Genomic DNA, 25,148 nt, shown 5'->3' on the forward strand with positions numbered 1-25,148 from the left:
TGAGTGGCTTAGCGATCCCACATGTCATAAGGGGCCTAATTCCAATAGGCATTGGGTAAGGAAATCTTGAACCTTTATTTTGAGTTAAATTTTATATCAAATAAGGCCAAATTTTAAGAGGTGAAACTGGTTTGAGCACATATGAACTAGTGTGGTCAGTAGTTGCGTGATGGGCAGTACACTGGTATTGCACTAAAAAGTGGGATGCTCTGAACTGATGAACGGCGATCTTTTTCCACATGTGAAAAATAATATTGGTATCTGTAGAATGCTGGCTCAGTTTATGGTGTGGCACCCGATACTGAGTCCAGGCAACTCTTACTGATAGATGTCCAGATAGCAGAAGCTCTCTAGGGGTAGACGAAGTGAGCAGCTAAAGCTTATCAAGGAGGAATGTAAAGCACTTGCAATACCACAGCTGTCGGGCAATAACAGTCACAAGAAAGAACCACACAAGTGTTGCAAAAATAAAGGATACTTTATTACAGCACTAGTACTAAACTGATGTTGGTATAGCTCCCTTTGGAGATATTACATACAATTATACACTCAAAATAACCAGCAGAAATAGCATAGAAATATACAGGGCCCTAGGGGAGGGCCAAACCATATACTAAAAAAGTGGAGTGTGAAAGTGGGACTCCAGCCAACGTAAGTGTGGTGGTTAGCTAGGGGCTGGGGCCAGATAGGAAGGCCAGAGGTAAGTACAGTAGGTGAAGCCAGCAACTAGGAGAAAGTCAGTTACCCACCCAGTTTTTATTATAGGCTAACACAGAGTGTAGTGGCTGGAGTTTGTGGAATTCAGGACCCTTCCCAGTAGACCCTGAGGAAACCAGCAGGCAAGAGGATGGATGGAGTGTGCCCCTACCACAGGATACCCAGAAGACAGGAGTACCTACACCAGGGACACAGGTGCAGAGAGAAGGAAATCTTTCTGAAGACTGTGGATTGTCCAGCTGCTGTCACGACCCGTGGACCAGGCCGGTGGAACCCAGGGACGGATTCCAGACATGGAGGACCTGCAAAGGAAGGGAACTAAATCCAGCACCAAAGGAAGTGCCCAGGTGAGCAGGTGGGAATGCCCACTCTCCTGAAGATAAAGTTCCTGAAAGTGAATGGAAGAAGTCCAGCTGCGGGGTCCAGGAGTCTATGAAGACCCCAGGAGTCACCTACGAGCTCTCCCTGAGGGTCAGTGGACTGTAGGAGGGTCAGTGACCAGCTAGGTCATAAACAAGCACTGACAAGTGCAAATAGAAGCAGAAGAGGAGTTTGCAGAATTGTAGGGACCAGCAAGGTCCAGGAGACTTAACCCATGAGGGGGAATCAAAGCTGACCCTCAGCACACAGGAAGGCCAACAGAAGTCGAGTGAGCCCCCACAAGTGACCCGCAGGTGCTAGACACGGGGAGTCACAAAAAGGCCTTACCAGCCCAGCAAAACAGAAGTCTCACATCACAGGTGTTGCAGGACAAGAGCTGATCGGTTTGCCGAGTGCTGAGAGCCGGGGCTTCTTGGAGGCTGAAGATCTCCCGGAGGAAGAGTCAACAAGTCTTAGCAAATGCAACAGTTGCGGTGCACAGGGGTGCCAGTCCAGTGGCAGGAGCAAGGGTCTACAGTCTCCCAACTTGGATAGAAGACATTCAGGACCCAGAGGAGGCCACAGACTCACCACCTGTGAAGCAGGATCTTCAGATGTCCAGAGATAACAGATCCCACCAACCGGTTGACGATGCCTTGAGGTGCCTGCTGGTGCAGCGGAGTAACTCCTTCACTCCAAGGGAGATTCCTTCATGGTTCCTGGTGCAAACAGAGTCCTTGTGACCCTGGAGGATGCACAGCCTTGGATGTTGCTGAATTCTTGCAGGATCCAGGGAAACAATGTTGCAGTGGTAGCCTTCCTACCAGAGGGAGACTTGTTCAGTTCAAGGCAAAGACCAGCAGCAGTTTCAGAGGCCAGGGGTAGAAGATGTCTTGCAGAGAGTTACTTGTAGAGGCTTGCTTGATGACTCTGAGGACCCACCCGCTAGGGAGTCCTTAAATAACTCTGAAAGGGGGTTGGTCACTCTCTGCAGTCACCCACCTATCAGAGGGGGGTCAGCGACGTTTCCTACTTGGCCTAACCAACCAGATGCTCCTGGGGGCCTCTGCACATCTTATTTTCAAGATGGCAGAATCAAGTGGCCACCTGGCAGAGCTCTGGGCACCTCCCTAGTGGAGGAGCTGGATGGGGGGGACGGACTCTGGTATCCTTTGTGTAGTTGAGCGCCAGAGCAGGAATCGGGGGTTCCTGAACTGGTGCAAAATGGATTATGCAAGAAGGGCATCAAATGTGCCCTTCAAAGCAGTCTGGTGGCACCCCCACACCTGGAGATATGCACCATGCCCTTGGGCTGAAGGGCCTAGCAGAAGGGTGACTTATAATGTCTAAGTGCAGTGGTTAGGTTTGGCAGTGAAAGGGTTCATGCACCCTTTCATGCAGGCAGCAAAGGCAGGCCTGCAGTCACAGTTTGCATGGGCTCTAATGGATGGCATAATACATGTTGCAGCCCATAGGGGACCCCTGGTGTACCAATGTCCTGGGTACCTAAGTACCATTTACTAGGGACTTACATGGGTACATCAGTAAGCCAATTGTGCGAGTGAAAAGTAGCAAACAACTAAATGTAGGGGAGAGAGAGCACTTTCACTGTGGTTCTGGTTAGCAGGATCCCAGTGAACTACAGTCCAAGCACACTGACATCAGGCAATAATTGGGGGTAACTATGCCAGAAAGATGGCACTTTCCTACAGTATCTGATATGGAAAATTCCCATGATGTGTTTATATTATTTTTTTCTTATCTCTGTAGGTCGGTTTTATGTTTTTGGACTATCCCTTCAAATACAAAGAGGTAGACATATTTCATAAACACACAGCTGGTGATTTACGATTGGGGTAGCCATTTCGAATTGAGTCTAGATCCGACTATATGCAGATTAAGGTATTAAGGTGCTGATGAATTGCGTAGATCTACATAGACAAAACAGGACAAGAAACATGTTGTATATATATGGAAAATGTCACTTACCCAGTGTACATCTGTTCGTGGCATGTTCCGCTGCAGATTCACATGCTATGCACAGGTCCTGCCATCTAGTGTTGGTCTCGGAGTGTTACAAGCTGTTTTTCTTCGAAGAAGTCTTTTCGAGTCACGGGATCGAGTGACTCCTCCTCTTCGGCTCCATTGCGCATGGGCATCGACTCCATCTTGGATTGTTTTCCCGCAGAGGGTAAGGTAGGAGTGATAGAGTGTAAAGAAACAGATGTCCATGCAAATCGAATAGAGATATATATACATATGTACAAATTCAAGTGTAACTTAAACGGCTACAGGCTCCCGTGGGAGGAGGGAGGGCGCATGTGAATATGCAGCGGAACATGCCACGAACAGATGTACACTGGGTAAGTGACATTTTCCGTTAAATGGCATGTGTAGCTGCAGATACACATGCTATGCACAGACTACAAAGCAGTTTTCCTCCCATAAGCGGTGGTCAGCCTGTAGGAGTTGAAGTTGTTTGAAATAGTGTTCTTAGTACAGCCTGTCCTACTGTGGCTTGTTGTGTTGCTAACACATCTACACAGTAATGCTTGGTGAATGTATGGGGTGTTGACCAAGTGGCTGCTTTACAGATTTCTGTCATTGGTATATTTCCTACAAATGCCATTGTTGCTCCTTTCTTTCTGGTGGAGTGTGCCTTTGGTGTTACTAATAGCTGTCTTTTAGCTTTTAGGTAAAAGGTTTGGATGCACTTTACGATCCATCTGGCTAGTCCTTGTTTTGAGATAGGATTACCAGTATGGGTGTTTTGGAATGCGACAAATAACTGTTTAGTTTTTCTAAATGATTTTGTTCTGTCAATGTAATACATTAATACATTAAAGCTCTTTTAATGTCTCATGTATGGAGTGCTCTTTCTGTTACTGAGTCTGGCTGTGGGAAGAAGACTGAAAGTTCCACTGTTTGATTTATATGAAACGGTGAGATGACTTTAGGTAGGAATTTTGGGTTTGGGCGAAGTACAACTTAATGTTTGTGTACTTGTATAAAGGGTTGTTCAATAGTGAATGCTTGTATTTCACTAACTCTTCGTAATGAAGTGATTGCAACGAGGAATGCTACTTTCCACGTTAGATATTGAATCTGACACAAGTGCATGGGTTCAAATGGCGGACACATGAGCCTTGTGAGTACAATATTGAGATTCCATGAAGGCACTAGTGGTGTTCTAGGAGGTATGATACGTTTTAGCCCTTCCATGAAGGCTTGGATGACAGGGACTCTAAATAGAGACTTGTTTTGTATATTTTGTAAATAGGATGAAATAGCTGTGAGATGTATTTTAATGGATGAAAAAGCTAAATTTGCTTTTTGTAGATGAAGTAAGTAACCTACAATGTCTTGTATGGATGCGGAAAGAGGTGTTATGTGTTTGGATTGGCAGTAAAAGACAAACCTTTTCCATTTGTTTGCATAGCACTGCCTGGTAGTGGGTTTTCTTGCTTGTTTAATTACTTCCATACATTCTGGTGGAAGATGTAGATATCCAAACTCTAAGACTTCAGGAGCCAGATGGCTAGATTGAGTATTACTGGATTTGGGAGCCTGATCAGTTGTTTGTTTTGTGTCAACAGATCCGGCCAGTTTGGCAGCTTGATGTGTGGTACTAGTGATAGGTCTAACAATGTCGTGTACCATGGTTGATGTGCCCACGTTGGCGCTATGAGTTTGAGTTTGTTTTGACATAGTTTGTTGACCAGAAATGGAAAGAGCGGGAGAGAGGGAAAGCGTAAGCAAATATCCCTGACCAGTTGATCCATGGAGCATTGCCCTTGGATAGAGGGTGTGGGAACCTGGATGCAAAGTTTTGGCATTTTGAGTTCTGGCTGGTGGCGAATAGATCTATGTCTGGCGTTCCCCATCGGCGAAAGTACTTGTGAAGTACCTGGGGGTGAATTTCCCACTCGTGTGTTTGCTGATGATGCCGGCTGAGAACATCTGCTAATTGATTGTGAATCCCTGGAATGTACTATGCTACAGGGTGAATGTTGTTGTGAATTGCCTTATGCCATATTTTTTGTGCTAGAAGACAAAGTTGTGATGAGTGGGTCCCTCCCTGTTTGTTTAGGTAGTACATTGTAGTCATATTGTCTGTTTTGATGAGAATGTGTTTGTGAACGAGAAGAGGTTGAAAGGCTTTGAGTGCTAGGAATACAGCTAGCAATTCTAAGTGGTTTAAGTGAAGTTGTTTGTGTTTGTTGTCCCACTGTCCCTGAATGTTGTGATTGTTGAGGTGTGCTCTCCATCCAATCATTGATGCATCTGTTGTAAGTGTGGCTTGAGGCACAGGGTCTTGAAATGGCCGCCCTTTGTTTAAATATGTGGAATTCCACCACTGAAGCGAGATGTGTGTTTGGCGGTCTATCTATCAACACTAGATCTTGAAGTTGACCATGTGCCTGTGACCATTGTTTTGCAAGGCACTGTTGTAAGGGCCGCATGTTTAGTCTAGCATTGGGGACAATGGCGATGCATGATGCCATCATGCCCAACAGTTTCATGACAAATTTGACTGTGTACTGTTGGTTTGGCTGGATTCGTGGTAATATATTGTGGAATGATTGTACCCTTTGTGGACTTGAGCTTGCAGGTGCTGTTTGGGTATTTAATGTGGCTCCTAAATACTGTTGAACCTGAGCTGGTTGTAAGTGAGATTTTTGGTAGTTTATTGAGAACCCTAGTGTGTGTAGGGTCTGTATTACATAACGTGTATGGTGTTGACACTGTGTTTGACTGTTGGATTTTATTAGCCAGTCGTCGAGATATGGAAAGACATAGATATGTTGCCTTCTTATGTGGGCTGCGACTACGGCAAGGCATTTTGTAAATACTCTGGGAGCTGTTGTTATCCCGAAAGGTAACACCTTGAACTGGTAATGTTTTCCTTGTATTACAAACCTGAGATATTTTCTGTGCGCTGGATGGATGGGTATGTGAAAATACACATCTTTGAGATCCAGTGTTGCCATAAAATCTTGTTGTAACAGTGGGACTACATCCTGTAGTGTTACCATGTGAAAGTGTTCTGATAGGACGTAAAGAAGGAGAGTTATGAGATCTAGTATTGGTCTCAATGTTCCATCTTTTTTGGGAATGAGGAAATACAGGGAGTAAACCCCTGTTCCTATATGATGATGTGGTACACGTTCTATGGCTTGTTTGAGTAATAATGATTGTACCTCTGCTTGCAACATTGAAATGTGCTGGGAGGAGAGTTTGTGTGGTTTTGGAGGTATATCTGGAGGAATTTGTGCAAATTATATGCAGTAACCATGTTGGATAATGGATAAGATCCAATTGTCTGTTGTGATGGGTAACCAGTGTGTGTGGAACTTTTGCAGTCTTCCTCCCACAGGGGAAGTGTGGTGAGGGAAGATGTGGAGCAAGTCACTGCTTTGTGTGTGTGATTAGCTTTGAGGGCTGATATTTTCCCCCAGTTCTGGGAAATTGTCCCATGTAGGTTCCTCGAAATCCCCCTCTTTGGTACTGTGGCTGGTAAGACGGCTTGGATTGTGAGGTAGATGCCACAGATGTTTGGGCTCTAAAACCTCCCCTATATTGAGGCTTTCGAAATGAGCCTATGTACTGTGTTGAGTAAAGCGCTCCCATAGCTTTAGCAGTGTTGGCGTCCTTATTCATTTTTTCAATGGCTGTATCAACCTGTGTGCCAAACAGCTGTTTTTCATTAAATGGCATGTTAAGGACAGTTTGCTGGATTTAAGGTTTAAAGCCTGACGACCGAAGCCATGCGTGTCGTCTAATGGTGACCGCTGTATTGATAGTTCTTGCGGCTGTGTCTGCGGAGTCTAAAGCTGACCTGATTAAATTATTGGTAATGGCCTGCCCTTCCTCAACTATTTGCTGGGCTCTTTTCTGTTGATCCTTGGGGAGATGCTGGATGATGTCTTTCATCTCATCCCAGTGGGCCCTATCGTATCTAGCCATTAGCGCTTGGGAATTGGCTATTCTCCATTGATTAGCCGCTTGTGATGCTACTCTTTTACCAGCAGCATCACATTTTTTGCTTTCTTTATCTGGTGACGGTGCGTCGCCAGGCGACTGGGAGTTAGCCCTTTTCCTTGCTGCGCTGACCACTACGGAATCTGGGGGTAGCTGTTGGGTAATAAAAGCTGGGTCAGAAGGAGGCGGCTTATATTTTTTTTCTACCCTAGGAGTGATTGCTCTTGCCTTAACTGGTTCCTGAAAGATTTGATGTGCATGTTATAGCATGCCAGGAAGCATGGGTAGAGACTGGTACGTAGTGTGAGTTGAGGACAGCGTATTAAATAGAAAATCATCCTCAAGAGGTTCTATGTGCATGGCTACGTTATGGTATGACGCTGCCCTAGCTAGAACCTGAGTGCATGAGGTGCTGTACTCTGGGGGTGATGGCTTTGACAGATAGCACTCTGGACTGTTGTCAGAAATGGGATCATCAAAGGTCCCATGGTCGACATCATCTTGATGTGACCCTGCAGAGTGTACTGGAGACTGTGCAGTGGGGGTAATAGGTGAAGAGACAGTTAGTTGAGGAGAATGAGGAGGAGACTGGTGAGGTGAAAACTGAGGAGGTGGAGATTTTTGTCTGGGTTTTGGCACTTTAGCCGGTGGCTGGTCAGTGTCCAAATGTCCTTTAAAGGCCAGCTTCCTCTTTGTTTTTAGAGGAGGTGCAGTGAGGATCTTGCCAGTGTCTTTATGAATTTGAATTCTGGCCTGTTTTTCATCAATTCCTCCATTTGCGTAAGTTCCTACGCAAATCTATGGCTTTCTTTCAATTGTTTGGAAAGTCCATGCTCCTCTGTATATATGGGTCTTTTCGGCTCCAAAGCCGGTTTCCTCGGGATCGAAAGGCCTGGAGTAGACGTTGGCCTCGGCTCCGAAAGGGATTTTTGAAGCGTCGACTCGATGGGTCGGTGCTTGACTATTTCGGAGCCTGTGCTTCGGCTCGAGTCCGAAGGCTTCGGTGGCGTGGCCTTTCTCGGTGCCGAAGTTGTTGCTTGGTCACCAGCAAACTTTTTATGGGTGGAGCCATGGCCTTCCGGCATTGGCATCCCCGAGGCCTTGTGTTTGGGCTTGGACGGGGCAGGCGTCCTCGTGCTGTCCTGCCGTGATTGATCTGTCGTTGTCAGACTAGTGCTCGGAGTAGGACCCCCGAACGGAGACTGCGGTGTGCATCATCTCCTCCTCTTCTACGTCGAGACTTTCAGTGCTTCTCGACGCCCTTTCCAACCTTTGCGCTCTTCGGTCTCGTAGAGTCTTCTTCGAGTGGAAAGATCTGCAGGCCTCGCAAGTATCCTCTCGGTGGTCTGGAGATAGACACAGGTTACAGACAAGAGGTTGGTCCGTATACAGGAACTTGGCGTGGCACCGAGGGCAGAATCGGAACGGGTTTCCGGTCCATGAGGCTTAGACGAGGCTTTGGTCGGGCCGAACCAGGCCCGAGTTGGGCGCGGATGCCCGGAAGGGCAAGTAGAGAGCTGTGTCCGCCGGTACTGAAGTGTCGATGATAGATGGTACGCGATCGAAAACAATACCGACGAATTTAGAGAGTTTGTAGTACTTTTCCGACTTGAACTACTGGAGCTAAAAGAAACACGTCCGAACCCGATGGCGGAAAGAAAACAATCTAAGATGGAGTCGATGTCCATGCACAATAGAGCCGAAGAGGAAGAGTCACTCGATCCCGTGACTCGAAAAGACTTCTTTGAAGAAAAACAACTTGTAACACTTCGAGCCCAACACTAAATGGCAGGACCTGTGCATAGCATGTGTATCTGCCGCTACACATGCCATCGAACATATATATATATATATATATATATATACACACACACCTTAGTTGTTTTAAATCACTTACACTCCAATCTACACTTTTTACATTAAGCTCTCCACCATTAACAGTGCATCGTGTGCAGCACAGTGAGAAAAAGAAGTCCGACAAAGAGCCCTTTTGCAGGGGCCCACTGGGCATTGCAGTGCCGGCCCAACGAGGAGCTGCCAGATGATGAAGCATGCCACCTCCTACTCCCTTTAGCTTCTGTGTTCTACTTTTGGGCTGGTCTCAGAGATATTAGTTTACACTTTTTAAATACACTAACCACACACAAATTGTTTTAAATTCCAGCAAATATCTTGAAGACAATATTGACAGCCTACAAGGCTGAGTATCAACTACAGACATCTGTATGTGGCATAACTAACTTATGTTAAACAGCAACATAGCAAGAAGAGGGGTGTTGTTTAGAATGATTACACTCCTATGACTATTGCACACCATTCAAAACTTACCATATGAGATGCTTCCATCCTTTTCTGAACCTTGTAATCATTCATGACACAATTTCTATAAGCTGGTAAGCAACCCCAAACTACATTGTTGAAATCCGTCATGCCCCATTATGAAGGAGGAATAGAATTGGTGGGCATCGAACTGTCTTATTGGGCTGGTCCCACAGTTGCTGTGAACGACTAGCTATTCTCAGAATAAGGGGACTCAACGGTGGCCTCTGAGCCGGAATGCATTGAGCAATACAGCGTACCATGACTACGTTATGGTTGCCACGTACGGCTGTCCCTGGTCCTGGCCATCAAAATAACCACAGTATGTTGACAATAAACACAATGGATTAGATAGAGGGGGTTTTGACACCACAAACATCCATATGGGAAGGCACCTGGATTAAGCATTTGGTGACAGAAGCTGGCTTTTAACCGTGGACCTTATAGATGTTTACAATCTTAGGGATATTTGGGATAGAGATAATATACAACCCTTCGCACACCTGGTAGAGACATATGACAAGTGTAGGAAGTTGGCTCTGTATGCACTATTCCAAAGTAAGGAATAGTATGCACAGAGTCCAAGGGTTCCCCTTAGAGGTAAGATAGTGGCAAAAAGAGATAATACTAATGCTCTATTTTGTGGTAGTGTGGTCGAGCAGTAGGCTTATCAAAGGAGTAGTGTTAAGCATTTGTTGTACATACACACAGGCAATAAATGAGGAACACACACTCAGAGACAAATCCAGGCCAATAGGTTTTGTTATAGAAACATATCTTTTCTTAGTTTATTTTAAGAACCACAGGTTCAAATTCTACATGTAATATCTCATTTGAAAGGTATTGCAGGTAAGTACTTTAGGAACTTTGAATAATTACAGTAGCATATATACTTTTCACATAAAACACAAATAGCTGTTTTAAAAGTGGACACAGTGCAATTTTCACAGTTCCTGGGGGAGGTAAGTTATTGTTAGTTTTAGCAGGTAAGTAAATCACTTACAAGTCTCAGGTTTGGGTCCAAGGTAGCCCACCATTGGGGGTTCAGAGCAACCCCAAAGTTACCACACCAGCAGCTCAGGGCCGGTCAGGTGCAGAGGTGAAAGAGGGGCCCAAAACACATAGGCTTCAATGGAGAGAAGGGGGTGCCCCGGTTCCAGTCTGCCAGCAGGTAAGTACCCGCGTCTTCGGAGGGCAGACCAGGGGGGTTTTGTAGGGCACCAGGGGGGACACAAGTCAGCACAAAAAGTACACCCTCAGCAGCGCGGGGGCGGCCGGGTGCAGTGTGCAAACATGCGTCGGGTTTTCAATGGTTTTCAATGAGAGACCAAGGGGTCTCTTCAGCGGTGCAGGCAGGCAAGGGGGGGGGGCTCCTCGGGGTAGCCACCACCTGGGCAAGGGAGAGGGCCTCCTGGGGGTCACTCCTGCACTGAAGTTCCGTTCTTTCAGGTGCTGGGGACTGCGGGTGCAGGGTCTTTTCCAGCCGCCGGGATTTCACAGTCAGGCAGTCGCGGTCAGGGGGAGCCTCGGGATTCCCTCTGCAGGCGTTGCTGTGGGGGCTCAAGGGGGACAACTTTGGTTACTCACAGTCTTGGAGTCGCCGGAGGGTCCTCCTTGTAGCGTTGTTTCTCCACCAGTCGAGTCGGGGTCACCGGGTGCAGTGTTGCAAGTCTCACGCTTCTTGCGGGGATTGCAGGGGTCTTTAAATCTGCTCCTCTGAAACAAAGTTGCAGTTCTTTTGGAGCAGTGCCGCTGTCCTCAGGAGTTTCTGGTCTTTCTTGAAGCAGGGCAGTCCTCTGAGGATTCAGAGGTCGCTGGTCCTTGGGAAAGCGTCGCTGGAGCAGGTTTCTTTGGAAGGCAGGAGACAGGCCGGTAGGTCTGGGGCCAAAGCAGTTGGTGTCTTCTTCTCTTCCTCTGCAGGGGTCTTTCAGCTCAGCAGTCCTCTTCTTCTTGTAAGTTGCAGGAATCTAAATTCTTAGGTTCAGGGAAGCCCTTAAATACTAAATTTAAGGGCGTGTTTAGGTCTGGGGGGTTAGTAGCCAATGGCTACTAGCCCCGAGGGTGGGTACACCCTCTTTGTGCCTCCTCCCAAGGGGAGGGGGTCACATCCCTAATCCTATTGGGGAATCCTCCATCTGCAAGATGGAGGATTTCTAAAAGTTAGAGTCACTTCAGCTTAGGACACCTTAGGGGCTGTCCTGACTGGCCAGTGACTCCTCCTTGTTATTCTCATTATTTCCTCCGGCCTTGCCGCCAAAAGTGGGGGCCGTGGCCGGAGGGGGCGGGCAACTCCAATAGCTGGAGTGTCCTGCGGTGCTGGAACAAAGGGGTGAGCCTTTGAGGCTCACCGCCAGGTGTTACAGCTCCTGCCTGGGGGAGGTGTTAGCATCTCCACCCAGTGCAGGCTTTGTTACTGGCCTCAGAGTGAAAAAGGCACTCTCCCCATGGGGCCAGCAACATGTTTCGGTTGTGGCAGGCTGCTGGAACCAGTCAGCCTACACAGATAGTCGGTTAAGGTTTCAGGGGGCACCTCTAAGGTGCCCTCTGGGGTGTATTTCACAATAAAATGTATACTGGCATCAGTGTGCATTTATTGTGCTGAGAAGTTTGATACCAAACTTCCCAGTTTTCAGTGTAGCCATTATGGTGCTGTGGAGTCCGTGTTTGACAGACTCCCAGACCATATACTCTTATGGCTACCCTGCACTTACAATGTCTAAGGTTTGGCTTAGACACTGTAGGGGCACAGTGCTCATGCACTGGTGCCCTCACCTATGGTATAGTGCACCCTGCCTTAGGGCTGTAAGGCCTACTAGAGGGGTGACTTATCTATACTGCATAGGCAGTGTGAGGTTGGCATGGCACCCTGAGGGGAGTGCCATGTCGACTTACTCGTTTTGTTCTCACCAGCACACACAAGCTGGCAAGCAGTGTGTGTGCTGAGTGAGGGGTCCCCAGGGTGGCATAAGATATGCTGCAGCCCTTAGAGACCTTCCCTGGCATCAGGGCCCTTGGTACCAGGGGTACCAGTTACAAGGGACTTACCTGGATGCCAGGGTGTGCCAATTGTGGAATCAAAAGTACAGGTTAGGGAAAGAACACTGGTGCTGGGGCCTGGTTAGCAGGCCTCAGCACACTTTCAATTCAAAACATAGCATCAGCAAAGGCAAAAAGTCAGGGGGTAACCATGCCAAGGAGGCATTTCCTTACAACAAGCATCACTCTCAATTCTACTGATGTCTTCAATTGTGCCATGTGTTGAGAGTCCCACCGCAAAGATATTAAAAACATTCAGAAATAATCTTTTGGAAGCACAAATTATATTGTTTGTCATAGAAAACAAGAGTACCTCTAGATTAAATTGCACATTGGTGGCCAATAACCCTGATCCCCTTGTGGCACTAAGAAACAGATCTAGCATGCTTGATGATGCGGGCTTTACAGAGACAAGGATGGCCCGAGTCTTGGATGAATCAATGAGGCGGAGACTCATCCAGATGAAATACCTGCACTGAGTTACTACAGCCCAACCAGATAGGGTAAGATGAAAAAAGGCCTTGACCTTGCTTGCCTCAGGTGTAAAAAGGAGCATGGCATCTATTACCATACAGTGTGGATGTATCCAGTCATACAAAGATACTGGGCACAAGTTCTCTTGACCCTTACTGAGGTGGTGGGTAGAATGGTCACATTTGATCCTAAAATGGCACTTCTGAGTTTGGTTGATGAGCAGGGTGGTCAGCAAGGGGTCTCCCGATCACAAAACGCGATATTTACACTGGTGGTCAGCTAAGGCTCATTCAGTGCAGAAATGGCCACATGGAATGACTGGTCTACCAGAGTGGAAGAATGTGTATATAGGTCACGTGGATGGCTGCAAAAAAATTCCAAAGTCTGGGGAATGTGGCTGACTAGTTCCTTAAATCTTGGGGAATGACTGGGAATGCACAATATCCAGAATGTCATTTGCTGTGTCTGCACTGCTTGTTCTATACTATGATGTACATGGATGCCTGTTTTTTGTTTTTGCTACACAACCAAATAAAAAAGTGCCGTTAAGAGTGACTCTAGTCTTAATATGAACTACGTAATCACAGTAGCAACGGGCGTATGCTCTTTCTTTTTTTGTGTTTTGATAATGGTTTTAAATTTTTAACTTTTTAATATAATGTCAGGATTGTCCATACTTTCATATTATCTAGAGTGAGCTCCAGTACCACAATCCACTCAAGCCTCCTGAAAACCTCATTATAGACTGCATCATCCAAAATGCAGCTGCCATGCTGACAGGACCTACCATGACTGGCCCACAGTAACTGTGTGTTCGCCTCACTGTACTGGCTTCCTATGTTTGAACGCACCAAGTTTAACACAGCCTTAGTCCATAAATGGCTAGATAACATACCTGGCCCCTGCTACCAAATGGTTTGGCTGGCAACAGCCACCTACTATCCCAAAATCAAATGTTGATGTGTGTTCATAAGGGTAAAAAAACTCACACTAGGGTCAGTGCTAGGAACTAGGGACATTGCTTTTTTTTTCCGTCAACTGCAACGCTGTGAAATTCGCTGATCACTCCTATTCACAAGAAAATTGGTTAGTTCAAGTTAAGGGAAGCTCAGAAATCCTGGCTAGACTCTTACTAATTCTTATGTGCAAGATTAGCCCTTCACAAGCACACAATACAAATACATTCTGTTAAGGTTGTAAACCAAAAAGCAGTCCCTGTGTTACTGAAATATGTATTCCAATCTACCAGGGTGATTATATAGCAAAGTAAAAGTGCTGCTTTCCGTCTGTTATACTTATTCCCGCTTCGAGCTTCCAAAATCACCACTGAATACCTAATCACCAACATAACTTTCAATAACCATTCTAGATTCTGAACCAAGTCAAAGTTTAAACACTAACCAGTCCAAAGGGTCATTCTTCATCCTGAGATTGTCCCTAGGAAAGTAGCCTGGTGGGTAGCGGAGATTATGGTATTGATCCCAGAGGACTCTCTTGCTTCGAGGGGGTGTAGGAATGATCTTTACTTTGACAGGGAGCTTCACGGTCGAGAACTGCTCGGCACCATTTTTAGACTGCAAGTAAAAAAATAACCTATTAATTATAGCCAGTGGGATACATTTGCTAATAGCCAAGTAGAACAGGTTTTAAGCTGGGACACTAGGCCCGCGCTCAAGTCATAACATACTTCATCAGCTCAGATTAACTCAGTCAAAAAGCAAGATGATCAGGACAATAAATTTGTTATGGTAATTTATCAAAAAGCCTTCCCGGCTGCAAAATAAAGAGGGTTATATTATAAAGGCTCTTCTAAAGTGCATCAATATCAAAGGATTACTGGGTACAAAGAACAGCGCTCACAATAGGAAATACAAATGTTTGTCATTTAAGAATTCCTATGTCACTGTTACACTACAAGTGTGTGGTTGGAGCACTAAATCATAATGCTTTGGTCATTATTGAGCATGAATCTACTTTCTATGACCATGTAGCTGCCTTCATACTGAAATGTTTTTGCAACATTTTCATTTTAGAAACGTAACTTGATGGTTCCTGATGAAGCAAGAGTAACACAAATGCACTAAACAAACACTACTATGCATGAGTGTGATCGACCGTGATCAACTGCAACATTTTGGATAAAGTATGAGATAAAACAATAATCAAATTTGTGATTAAACTTTTAAAGAAAATATTTAGTAAAGAAGAAAAGACGTAACTAGAGTTTGTACAGCAGGGACTACCGGCTACAGGTTGAGGGATTAATACGGATGCCCTTAATGGATTAAAAATGTACAATCAAGTCCTGAATGACTGAAACACTATTATATTTAGTTTCTTAAGAAGATACACAAGTAGTGCTAATAGGCCACCTAGAACAGGTGGTGCCAGAGACTGGGGAGCTGATTGGTCTGTAAAGGTATGATGGTGTTGCAAGAACATTGTGGATGTTGGTTTGTTGTGACTTCAGGTATCATAATCCTTGCTAAACTGAATCGGAACAGACTTTATTTCCCTGAAAGTCACAGTCAAATCCAAGCATGTTTCGTGTAGTGTTCTAAATCTACTGAGTGTGCCAGCTCTGACACCCAATGATATTGTTCTCAGAAGGTTTACAAATCATTGTAGGTGGAAATCTGGCAGCTGGCTCAGTTCACCAAGGAGGCAGAGCAGTGATCCATCTCGACCTTAGTAGGATGTTACCAAGTTTCAGAACTAAATGTAGCATCCTTACAAAGAAAGATAAAAAAACATACATGGACAGTTTCAACATGCAAACTTACTTCACCTTCCTCTGGAGATGCTACAGTGATCATGACGTGACCCTGGGCAATACCTTCCCACATCGCCGCCTTCTTGGCTACAGAGATAGAAATGGCCAGATAGCCCGACCAAGGCCACAACACAGGAGAGTAGGAGAATGCCACCTCAATGTTGTCTCCGTTCTGGGGTAGGTAGGGTTGCCAGTCAGGCTAAAAGAACAAAAAAAAAAAAACGTTTTCATCTGGGATGAATGTCATTTTTTCCCCAATATCAACGTTATCAAAACAGCATAATGCAATATACAATAAGCAAGTCTGTACATCCTGAATATATTATTCTACATGTTAACAATAAGGTGCTACGTAGCCTTGTGTAGGAAAGATTCCTCTTTTTGTCATGGTTACCCGCTTTTTGCCTGGTACATGATGTGATTTCGGCTGAAAGTGCACTGAGTTCCTGCTAACCAGGTTCCCAGAGCCAGATCTCTTTCCCTAAACTGTACAATTGTTTACCCAATTGGCAAACCCTTTAGCACCCTCTTTTAGTCCCTAGTAAATGGTTCCCCTGGTACCTTGGTCTCAAGTACTAAAAAGGGTCTCTAAGGGCTGCAGCACAAATTGCCACCCTGAGGGACCCTTCACCAGGCACATGCCAGACTGCCAATGCAGCCTGCGTGTCTTGGTTTAGGCAAAAATGTGCCATGTGCCATGTCCCCTATCACTGCATGTAATATTTGTAAGTCATCCCTACTGTAGGCCTGACAGCCCTAAGACAAGGTGCTTAATATTACATGTGAGGGCATACCTGCATAAGTAGATATGCCCCTGTACTGGTCAGTTCCATTACTGCCAGTGCAAGTGACCAGATAAGCCATTTTAAACCATGTACTGGAAACTGTTGAAAACTAGTTCCCCAGCTACATGATGGCTTCACTGAAAATGTAGATCTCGAATTGATAAACCCAAACTGACTGCAGTGATGGATTTATTAATCCATTCACCCAGAGGGCACCTTAGAGAGGGCCCCCTGAAAACCTACTAGCCTCTGGTGTGCTTGCTGACTGGTTTCTACAAGCCTGCCACCCAAGACCCTGTTCTGACCTCCTAGGGTGAGAGTCCTCTGCTCTCGGGAGGCCCAGAACAAAAGCCTGCCAGGCAAGGGGGTGTAACACCCCTCCCCACAGGATGTCCTCCGGATTTGCCTTCCCAAAGCACCAAGTCTCAAAGGACTGACGCCTGTTAAATGTGAATATGGCTCTCCCTCACTGAAGAGGAAGCCGGCTCCCTTGTCCAGAGACCCCTTTGGCACCTGGACAGGGAGGGATATTAGCTAGTCAGGTAGGCATGCCCATCTCAGGCTAGTACCAACCCTAAGGTGGGCTAATCTGAGGTGAACACGATTTTTCAGAGGTAGCCATCTTTGTGATGGCATACCTAGGAATTCTGGGACATGGTTATGTCCACTTCCCATAGGAAGTGGTCATATAAGGGGTATAGTGACCCCAAGGGTCAGTAGTCCATTGGCTACTACCCTACTTTACCCTAATGCTCCTAAACTCAGTATTTGAGGGAGCCCCTGGCACCAGAGAAGTAGATCCTGATGACGTAAGAAGACCAAGGACACTGAAGAGCTGCAAAAGCAGAAAGAAGAGAAGCAGCCACTGACCTAGTGCCAACCCTGCCTGCCTGCATCCCTCGTCAGAAACTGCACCAAAGTCAACTATTCCTGCAGCTGTTGATTCAAGAAACCCAGGAGGACTGCCTGCCTTCGATAAGGACCCAAGACCTCCTGCGAACAGCATACCTTTTCTCCAACAAACTCCAAATAAAGGACTCAGAGGCCTCTCGAACCTCCAACACCTGAAACCATCACTGCAGCCATCGCCTTCGTCCCGAGTTGAAGTGGGTCACCGGCCTCAATAAGGTCCTCCAGACCTCTGGAGTTCGAGTCCATTGTGGTTTCGCTCCTCCTGGACCGCCCGACAACGCCTGCAGCCTCTGCATGCAGGCCTCCCTCTACTGTGACAGCTCCGGTAACAAAAACCGGACACCTGAAGACAACTCTGCACCCGCCCTCCCATCACCCCAGGCTATGAAGAAGAGGACCAAAGGGGTCGCTCTGTACTTAAGCATTGTGAGGCCTGAGCCCTGCTGTTGGTTCAGCCCGACCAGCTTCCTAGCCACATAGCCAGAGCTTCAGCCTTTTCCACAGGGACCGATCTCCACTGAAACGCATTGGGCACACAATACTGTTTTGCACCCTGCACCCAGCCACCCTCGTGCCGCTGGTGGTGTACTGCTGGTGCTGCCTTGGACCTTGCCCACCATTCACCTTAACTCCTGGAGATTGGTCTTGTAAGCAGTCGTACTATACCTGTTTGCAGAAATTGTTCTTCCTTCCATTAGATAATATTGCAGAACTCAGAAATTACACTAAGTGCCCACTTTTTAAAGTGAAAAGAATTTATATTTAAAAACGTGCTTACCTGACCGATTTTTCTCTGATGCCTAAACATATATAAAGATACTTGCTGTTTTTATAAATTGGTGTGGATCTCATTCTTGAATCGTGCACCACATTTACTGACTATTGTGTGTATTTGTAGATGTCTTGCACTCCTCTGTGTTAAGCCTAAGGCTACTCTACCACACTACCCCCAACAGAGCACATTGGGATTGCTTACTAAGCCCCTAAGCCCCTGCCACTCATAAGGGAACACTTTACACTATATCTAGTCATTGATATAGCACATAAGGAGCCTGCTTCATACACCTACCATTAATGTTAGGTCTACTCAAGGCACAAAACAGAATTATGAAATGATAAATTTAAGACTTAATATGAATTGATTTAAGTTAATCTGTCAGAGAATGTGGTACATATTTCCTTTTCTTTTTGTCCAAGAATGTCTAAAAGACAGCTACAAAAAAGAAAAAGTTGGTTTTAGACAGTGATCTAGGAGATCATCCTGATCTGTTGAATAGTTTGGTAATCATTTCGCATTGTGAACTTGGTTGGTTTTTGAGAGGGTTTATTGCAACATGTTAGTAATCCAGGTTTCTATTCTCAGGTAGGAGGTAGAGCTCACATTTTTTTATATTACTTTCTTTTGCGACCACTAGGCTACTGACAGTCCATCCTTTTCGAGGTTTGTCACACCTAGGCTGCAAGGTGAGGCCACTGAAGAAAATAACTGACTGATAAACTGATTAACAAATGTCTCGAGAAATAGACAAATGAATTATTTCAGCTACTTCTACACACCAGCATGTAAGTTCTCTCCAGTCCAAAAACATTTGTGCGCAAACTGCCTTCAGGGCTGTTGCATCTCCAGCAGTCATTTCTTTTATTAGAAGTTCTAAGTGAATACTTTGCATGTTGACCAGGTAAACCTCAAGAAACTATGCTGCGAGATACAAAGTGTTTACATATTAATTCTAGTTTTTTTAAACAGACAAAACATTTGTTCGAAAACAGCGGAAGGCATTCCACACTTTAGCTCCCTTTTCTAATTTTGAATGATGTTATGAATTGTGGATCAAAGGGTTTGTGGAGAGGTAGCAAGCGGTCCAATTTGAAGCAACTCATTTTCTGGTAATTCTCTTAAATGTGCCCCAGTTGGTAAAAATGCTATTAGATATTGTCTGGAAAACGTAATGTGCCTTCTCATTTAGCGACAAATGGTTTGTGTGCAAAGTCATAAAAGGAGTGAAAATATGGTTACTGTTCACTAGCTGATTGACAGACTATATCTAGATGTATCAAATTTAGGATCATAAAGAATTCTGTTCTTATGAATGTTAGGGGTTTCCCAAAATTAATGCTTTAAAGGATAAATCAAGATTTTGTGTTAGTACCCTTCCAACAGGTGGCAAAATACAAATCAAGTTGAGCGAACACAGCATGTTTTGTTGTCTGTCGACATGACTTTCTTAAGCTAGACGTAATTTGAGACATCTGGGACTGTATTATACAAAGTGCCCCAGGGACACAACAGGTGTCGGAGCGTTCTTTGTGTGCCCCCAGGACACTCTGGTATTACAGGAGGGGTTGCAGACGCTTGTGTGGCCCCTTCGGTAATAGAGACAGCGCTGATGCACATATAGCACCAGCGCTTTCATCAGAGGGTGTTCCCTCATTTGCATGGTGGTGTGTATATTGCATCAACATCTACTACTACTGGAAAGTAACCATTTTGTTTTGCAGCGTCAAACTTTTCTGGATTCAAATGCTGTGCACTGATTTTGTAGCAGTATCCTTTTCATTTGGGAAGTTTCATTCTGGTCACCTGGGTTGACCAGAGTATGTACTTGAAAACGGGTGTTTTAGGACCCTTTGTCCTACCTTAGCCTCTTTGTTAGCTTCAATATCTACATAGTAATGTTTTGTGAAGGTGCACACAGAAGGCCATGGGCTGCCCTGCATAGGTCATTTACAGACACATTATTAATTAAGGAGTGTTGCTCCCATTTTCTTTGCTGACTGTGCCCTTGGCGCTTCTCCCAATGTCTCTCTTGTTGTTTTTTAATAAATCTGCATTGTCTGGAGTAGCCATCTCGAAATAGTTCCACAAACAACTAGAGGAACCCTGGCTTATTTGGATGAAATAGAGGGAAACTACATTAGTTCCCCATCATGATTGGTTTTGTTTTTTGTAAGTGCTTTTCAAACATCCAGTGTACGGAGGTCCCTCTCCGCTTGCATTTTAGACTGCTGGATGAACACAGGTAACGCTATTGCTTAGTTAACATGGAAGTGTGTTACCACCCTTAGGATAAATTGTGTTTGTTTTCATTAACACTGTGTACTTGTAGGTAAGGCTTTGTGTGTTCTAAAGGCCTACAGATCACTAACTCTCCATAGAGACATGACAGCAATCAGGAAGGCTGTTTTAAGAGTTGGACTGTTCTCACTGTCGGTAGTTGACACTTCTGGTACAGACGAGCTTGCTACTTTGTTACAGGGCAGGATCTGAATTCCACTGATTTTAGTCTCACTCCTAGGAATGTCTTCTCCCTTTCAGGAATTGGAGATGATTTCTGTAAGTTCAGAGAGAAACCTAGTTTGTGGAATGTCTCTACCAAATTACAATGTCACTGTGTGAACTATTTCATCTTTACCAGCCAATCGTCTAAATATGGGTAAACACGTATTCTCCTTCTCTGCAAATATGCCACCACTACTGTGAGGGACTATGTGAAAACCCTTGGAGCAGACTTTGTTCCAAAACATAGGGCTTGGAACAGGTAATGTACCTTGCCTACAACAAAACGTGGGAACCACCTGTGTCCAGTGTTCATTGGTATGTGCAGTTAAGAATCTCAGAGGTCTATTTTTGCCATATTATAGCCCTCTTATACCAAAAGTGAAATGACATCCTGTAGTGTCATCATTTTGTAATTTTTGTGTCTTTATAGACATGTTCAGTGCTCTTAGATCTAATATGGGTCTGAGTGCCTTGTCTGGTTTTGAGATGAGGAAATAAACTGAGTACACTCATTGGTTTTTTTTTCCCTTTGATGGTATCTAATATATTGCTTTCTTGAGCAGTCACAGGTGTTTTATTCTACTGGTCTTTGCTCGTGGTTTGACTATTGTTTTTTTTTTACCAGCTACATGCAGCAACCTTGCTAGATTGGGTTCCATATGCAACTGTGTTGATTTTCTTTCACTTCAGGGTGAATCGTTGGATTCTTCCTCCTACAGGTGTTTCATGTAAGGAGAGGTTGTGCTGTGAAGTCGCCTGCTGCAGGGTCCCCAACCCGGCTTGGGTAGTTCTTCTGGTTCTCCCCCGAAAGGTGAGGCACAGTAAAGATCATACTGCCACTATGATGATGTACAAGGTGGGCCACTTGGTGGTGTGAAGTCATCTGATGGTGTTGATTGTATGCCTCCTCTTGTGGGTGTTCTTTTTCTGGATTTAATTTCCCCCAAGAAAGGTCCTTGAAATCGCGATGCCCTAATTGCTTTTGTAGTCTCATTGTCTATTTCCATGCATTACAATGCATCGTCAACTATGATGCCTTGCAGGCCTTTTGTGGTGAAAGGGACATTTTCTCACTGAGGCTTGCACCTCCTTGAACCCAAAGACTCTTGGAAAGGTGAGTCTCTTCAGAGCTGTGGTTGCACACAGCTGAGTGCTGCCTGTATCCGCTGCACTAAATGAGGACTTTAGGCAGGTGTTGGCAATGTTCTTACCTCCCTAAATTATTGTCTTCCCCCTCTTGTATTCCTCTGGCGGATGCTGCATGAAATCTTCAAATTCAGCCCTCTGCTGATGGGCACAGTGGCAGAGGGTGTCTTAACTTGTAGCACTCCACTGTGCTGCTGCTGATCTCTCTTATGGTCCATCATTGTTCACTAGCTTGCTCTCCTTCTAAGGAGGAGAGCCAGTGGTGGTTGGTGAGCTGGCTTTCTTGCATGCTGTTGTGATTATTAGGGAGCCTGCAACCACACTGCCCTTGATGTAAGTTGGGTCTGTACCTCTTTTCTACCCTTGGTGTTACTGCCGTTGCTGGTGCAGATGCCTCCCTGAAAATCTCCCGTCCCTGAAACAGGACGCTGGTCAGCACGGGTAAAAATTTGTTTCTCTTCTCGGTGGGCATGAGTGTTTCCAGAAGACAACATCATTCATTCTGCCCCTCCTCAAAGTGTCTGCTGCCCTTTTTATTAAGGCACTGTATAGCGTAAAATCGTCAGGGTGAGATGGGATGGGTAGGAGTCAACCCCATCTTCAGGTGAGTATGTGTACAAATTATCCTACAGAAGGGATTCCAGCTCAAATTGAGCATCCTCTGATCCTTCTTCGCACTTAAATGATTCCTGCTCAACCTCTTCCTGAGGTTCTACAGAGGTAAAAGGCTCCAGATCAGTAAGATTGTGCTCAATGGGCCTTTCAGCTGCTGCTTTTACAGAAAAATTGTATAATTTCAAGGAATCAAACTCCCTGATTCTCCTCATCAGGGCTTCCATTTTGGTGTTGAGGTGCTGTTTCTTCCTTTCACGGTCAAGGGCCTTTTCTTCAATATTAACTGTCTCAGGCTTTTTGTTCAGTGTAAAAACCTCCCTTTTACAAAGTGCTTCCTCCCTCCAATCTTCTGATTCACCTTCTGTTGTTCAGACTGCTTCTGAGGGCTTGCTGCCTACAGTACATTTTGGTCTCAAGCCATGGAGTCTTGAATTCGATCGTCCTTTTAAGGTAATGGAGTCTAGTCTGTTTTCATGTGCTTCAAGTCCAAAGATTTCAGCTTGGGTAAAAAGTGGTTTCTCTTCTCGGTGGGCAGGAGCTTTTCCAGAAGACATCATTCAGTCTGCCCCTCCTCAAATTGTCTGCTGTCGTTTTTATTTAGGCACTGTATAGCATAAGGTAATCGGGTGAGATGGGATGGGTAGGAGTGAATCCAATCTTCAGGTATGTGTACAGATTATCTTGCAGGACGGATTCCTGCTCAAATTGAGCATCCTTTGAATCTTGTTCATACTCAAATAATTCCTCCTCAACCTCACCCTGGGGTTCTGGAAAGGTCGAAGGCTCCAGCTCAGTAAGACTGTGCTCAATGAGCCTTTCAGCTGCTGCTTTTACAGAAATTCTGTATAATTTCAAGGAGTCCAACTCCCTGATTCTCCTCATCAGGGCTTCCATTTTAGTGTTGAGGCGCTGTTTCTTCCTTTCAAGGTCAAGGGCCTTTTCTTTAAACTTAACCGTCTCAGGCTTTCTGTTCAGTGTAAAAACCTCCCTTTTACAGAGCTCTTTCTCCCTCCAATCTTCAGATTCACCATCTGGTTTTGAGACTGGTTCTGAGTGCTTGCAGCCTCCGGTACCTTTTAGTCTCACGCCATTGGGTCTTGACTTCAATCGTTCTTTAAAGATAATGGAGTCTAGTTTGTTTTCATGTGCTTCAAGTCCAAAGATTTCAGCTTGGGCTGCAGTGCACCTTTGGTGTTTTACCTGGCCTTTCTTGGTGTCTGTGTCCTTCAGCAACCTTTTTGGTGTTTTTCCTTTCTCCACCTTGATGATTTCTTGGACATTATAGCCTTCCACTTTCGGCAAGTCAGTTTCTTTCAGGTTTTCCTCGTCAGTCTACAAACCCAGGTATTTGAGTGACACCTGCTTGTACTGGGACTGTGCCATGGTGGTGTAATGTGCCCACTTCTGTTTCTCACTTGCTTTAAGGGTCTTTGGCTGGAACTCTACGGACCTGTCCAACTTGTGCTCCTTCTGTAGACAAAGACTGCATATATGTTTTGGCTGCCCTATAGCGAATTTGGGGTGGTAGTTGGGTCAAAATCTCAAAAGGTGTACTCCATACTCCCCCTCTCATTCTCAGACAATTGTGGTCAAATTAGCCCTTCTGGAGCACCAATGCTCTTTGCCGTTTCCCTTTATTTTTGTGCTCTTCCTTCGACATCCTTCTGTAATTGGGTCAAAAAACCTGTAACCTTTGATGATTTCTTGGTTCTTTCAATGAAATATCTTCCTTCTTCCTTTCTTTGGTTTCAAAGCTCTCGGATGTGCTTCCAGACCCTACAATAGAACAAACATTTGTTTTGTAATGGTTTTTGCAAAACATTATTGTTCAGGAAGCTGTCGGAACCTCATCAATCTAAAATAAAATTAAAAAATATATATATATATATTGGCTAACGGCAAAAGGAAAATGTCACCCTGTAAACATCTGTTTGAAGCATGTAGTGCAGTAGATTTACACGCTGTGCATACTCCTGTCATCTAGTATTGGGCTCACACGCGTGAGAGTTGTTTATCTTCAAAGAAGTCTTTTCGAGTTCCAAGGCAAAGTGACTCGACCTATTGCTGATAATGAATATAGGCATCAACTCCATTGTTAGATTGTTTTTTTCTACACAAAGGGTGAGGGTGTAGGTGGAGCACAGAGATGCAAAAAGAGGACCATGCAAAGGAAAGATTGAGGATCAAAGTTGAAAGAGCAAAAATGTCTGGAACATCTACAGGCATTTGGGGAGGAGGATGGCACATTTAAATCTACAGCACTACATGCCACTTGAATGTACTAGCAAAAAAGTGAGTCTGTATCTCACTAACATGCCTGAGAGAAGCGATGGCTACCAAGAAAGAAACCATAAGGGACAAGAGTGTAGTGGTCCAAAAGGAGCCTCATTAGTCTAGCAAGAACAATGTTGAGGTTCCACACAGGAGCGGGTGGCACCTTTGATGGAATAATCTTTTTGTGCCTTTCCATGAAGGCTTTGATAACATGAACCCTGAAAAGCAAAGTGTGTTCTCTCTTCTGGAGATAAGCAGCAACAATAGCCAAGTAGGGTCTGATAGAACTAGACGCCAGGTTTGACTTCTGCAAGTGAAGCAGGTATCAAATAATGACTTGGACTGTTGATTTCAGAGGATCAATATGCTTAGAGAGACAGTAATGTACAAACTGTTTCCACTTAGCCACATAGCAGGCTCTGATTGTGGGCCTGTGGGCTTTTTTAAGAATAGTCATGCATTCTGCAGTCAGGTA

General features: G+C 45.0%; 1 protein-coding gene across 1 annotated transcript in view; it reads right to left on the minus strand.

Annotated features, from left to right (window-relative positions):
* Positions 1 to 25,148, minus strand: part of MBTPS1 (membrane bound transcription factor peptidase, site 1) — a 353,237-nt gene that overhangs the window by 130,192 nt on the left and 197,897 nt on the right. Inside the window, exons 13-14 of the mRNA XM_069215792.1 lie at positions 15,672 to 15,860; positions 14,290 to 14,462 (exon numbers count right to left, since the gene is read on the minus strand). Of these exons, the coding sequence (XP_069071893.1) occupies positions 14,290 to 14,462; positions 15,672 to 15,860 (362 nt within the window). The remainder of the gene's footprint in view (positions 1 to 14,289; positions 14,463 to 15,671; positions 15,861 to 25,148) is intronic.

The sequence above is a fragment of the Pleurodeles waltl genome, chromosome 12 (genome assembly GCF_031143425.1).
Source record: "Pleurodeles waltl isolate 20211129_DDA chromosome 12, aPleWal1.hap1.20221129, whole genome shotgun sequence".
Classification (NCBI taxonomy): Eukaryota; Metazoa; Chordata; class Amphibia; order Caudata; family Salamandridae; genus Pleurodeles; species Pleurodeles waltl.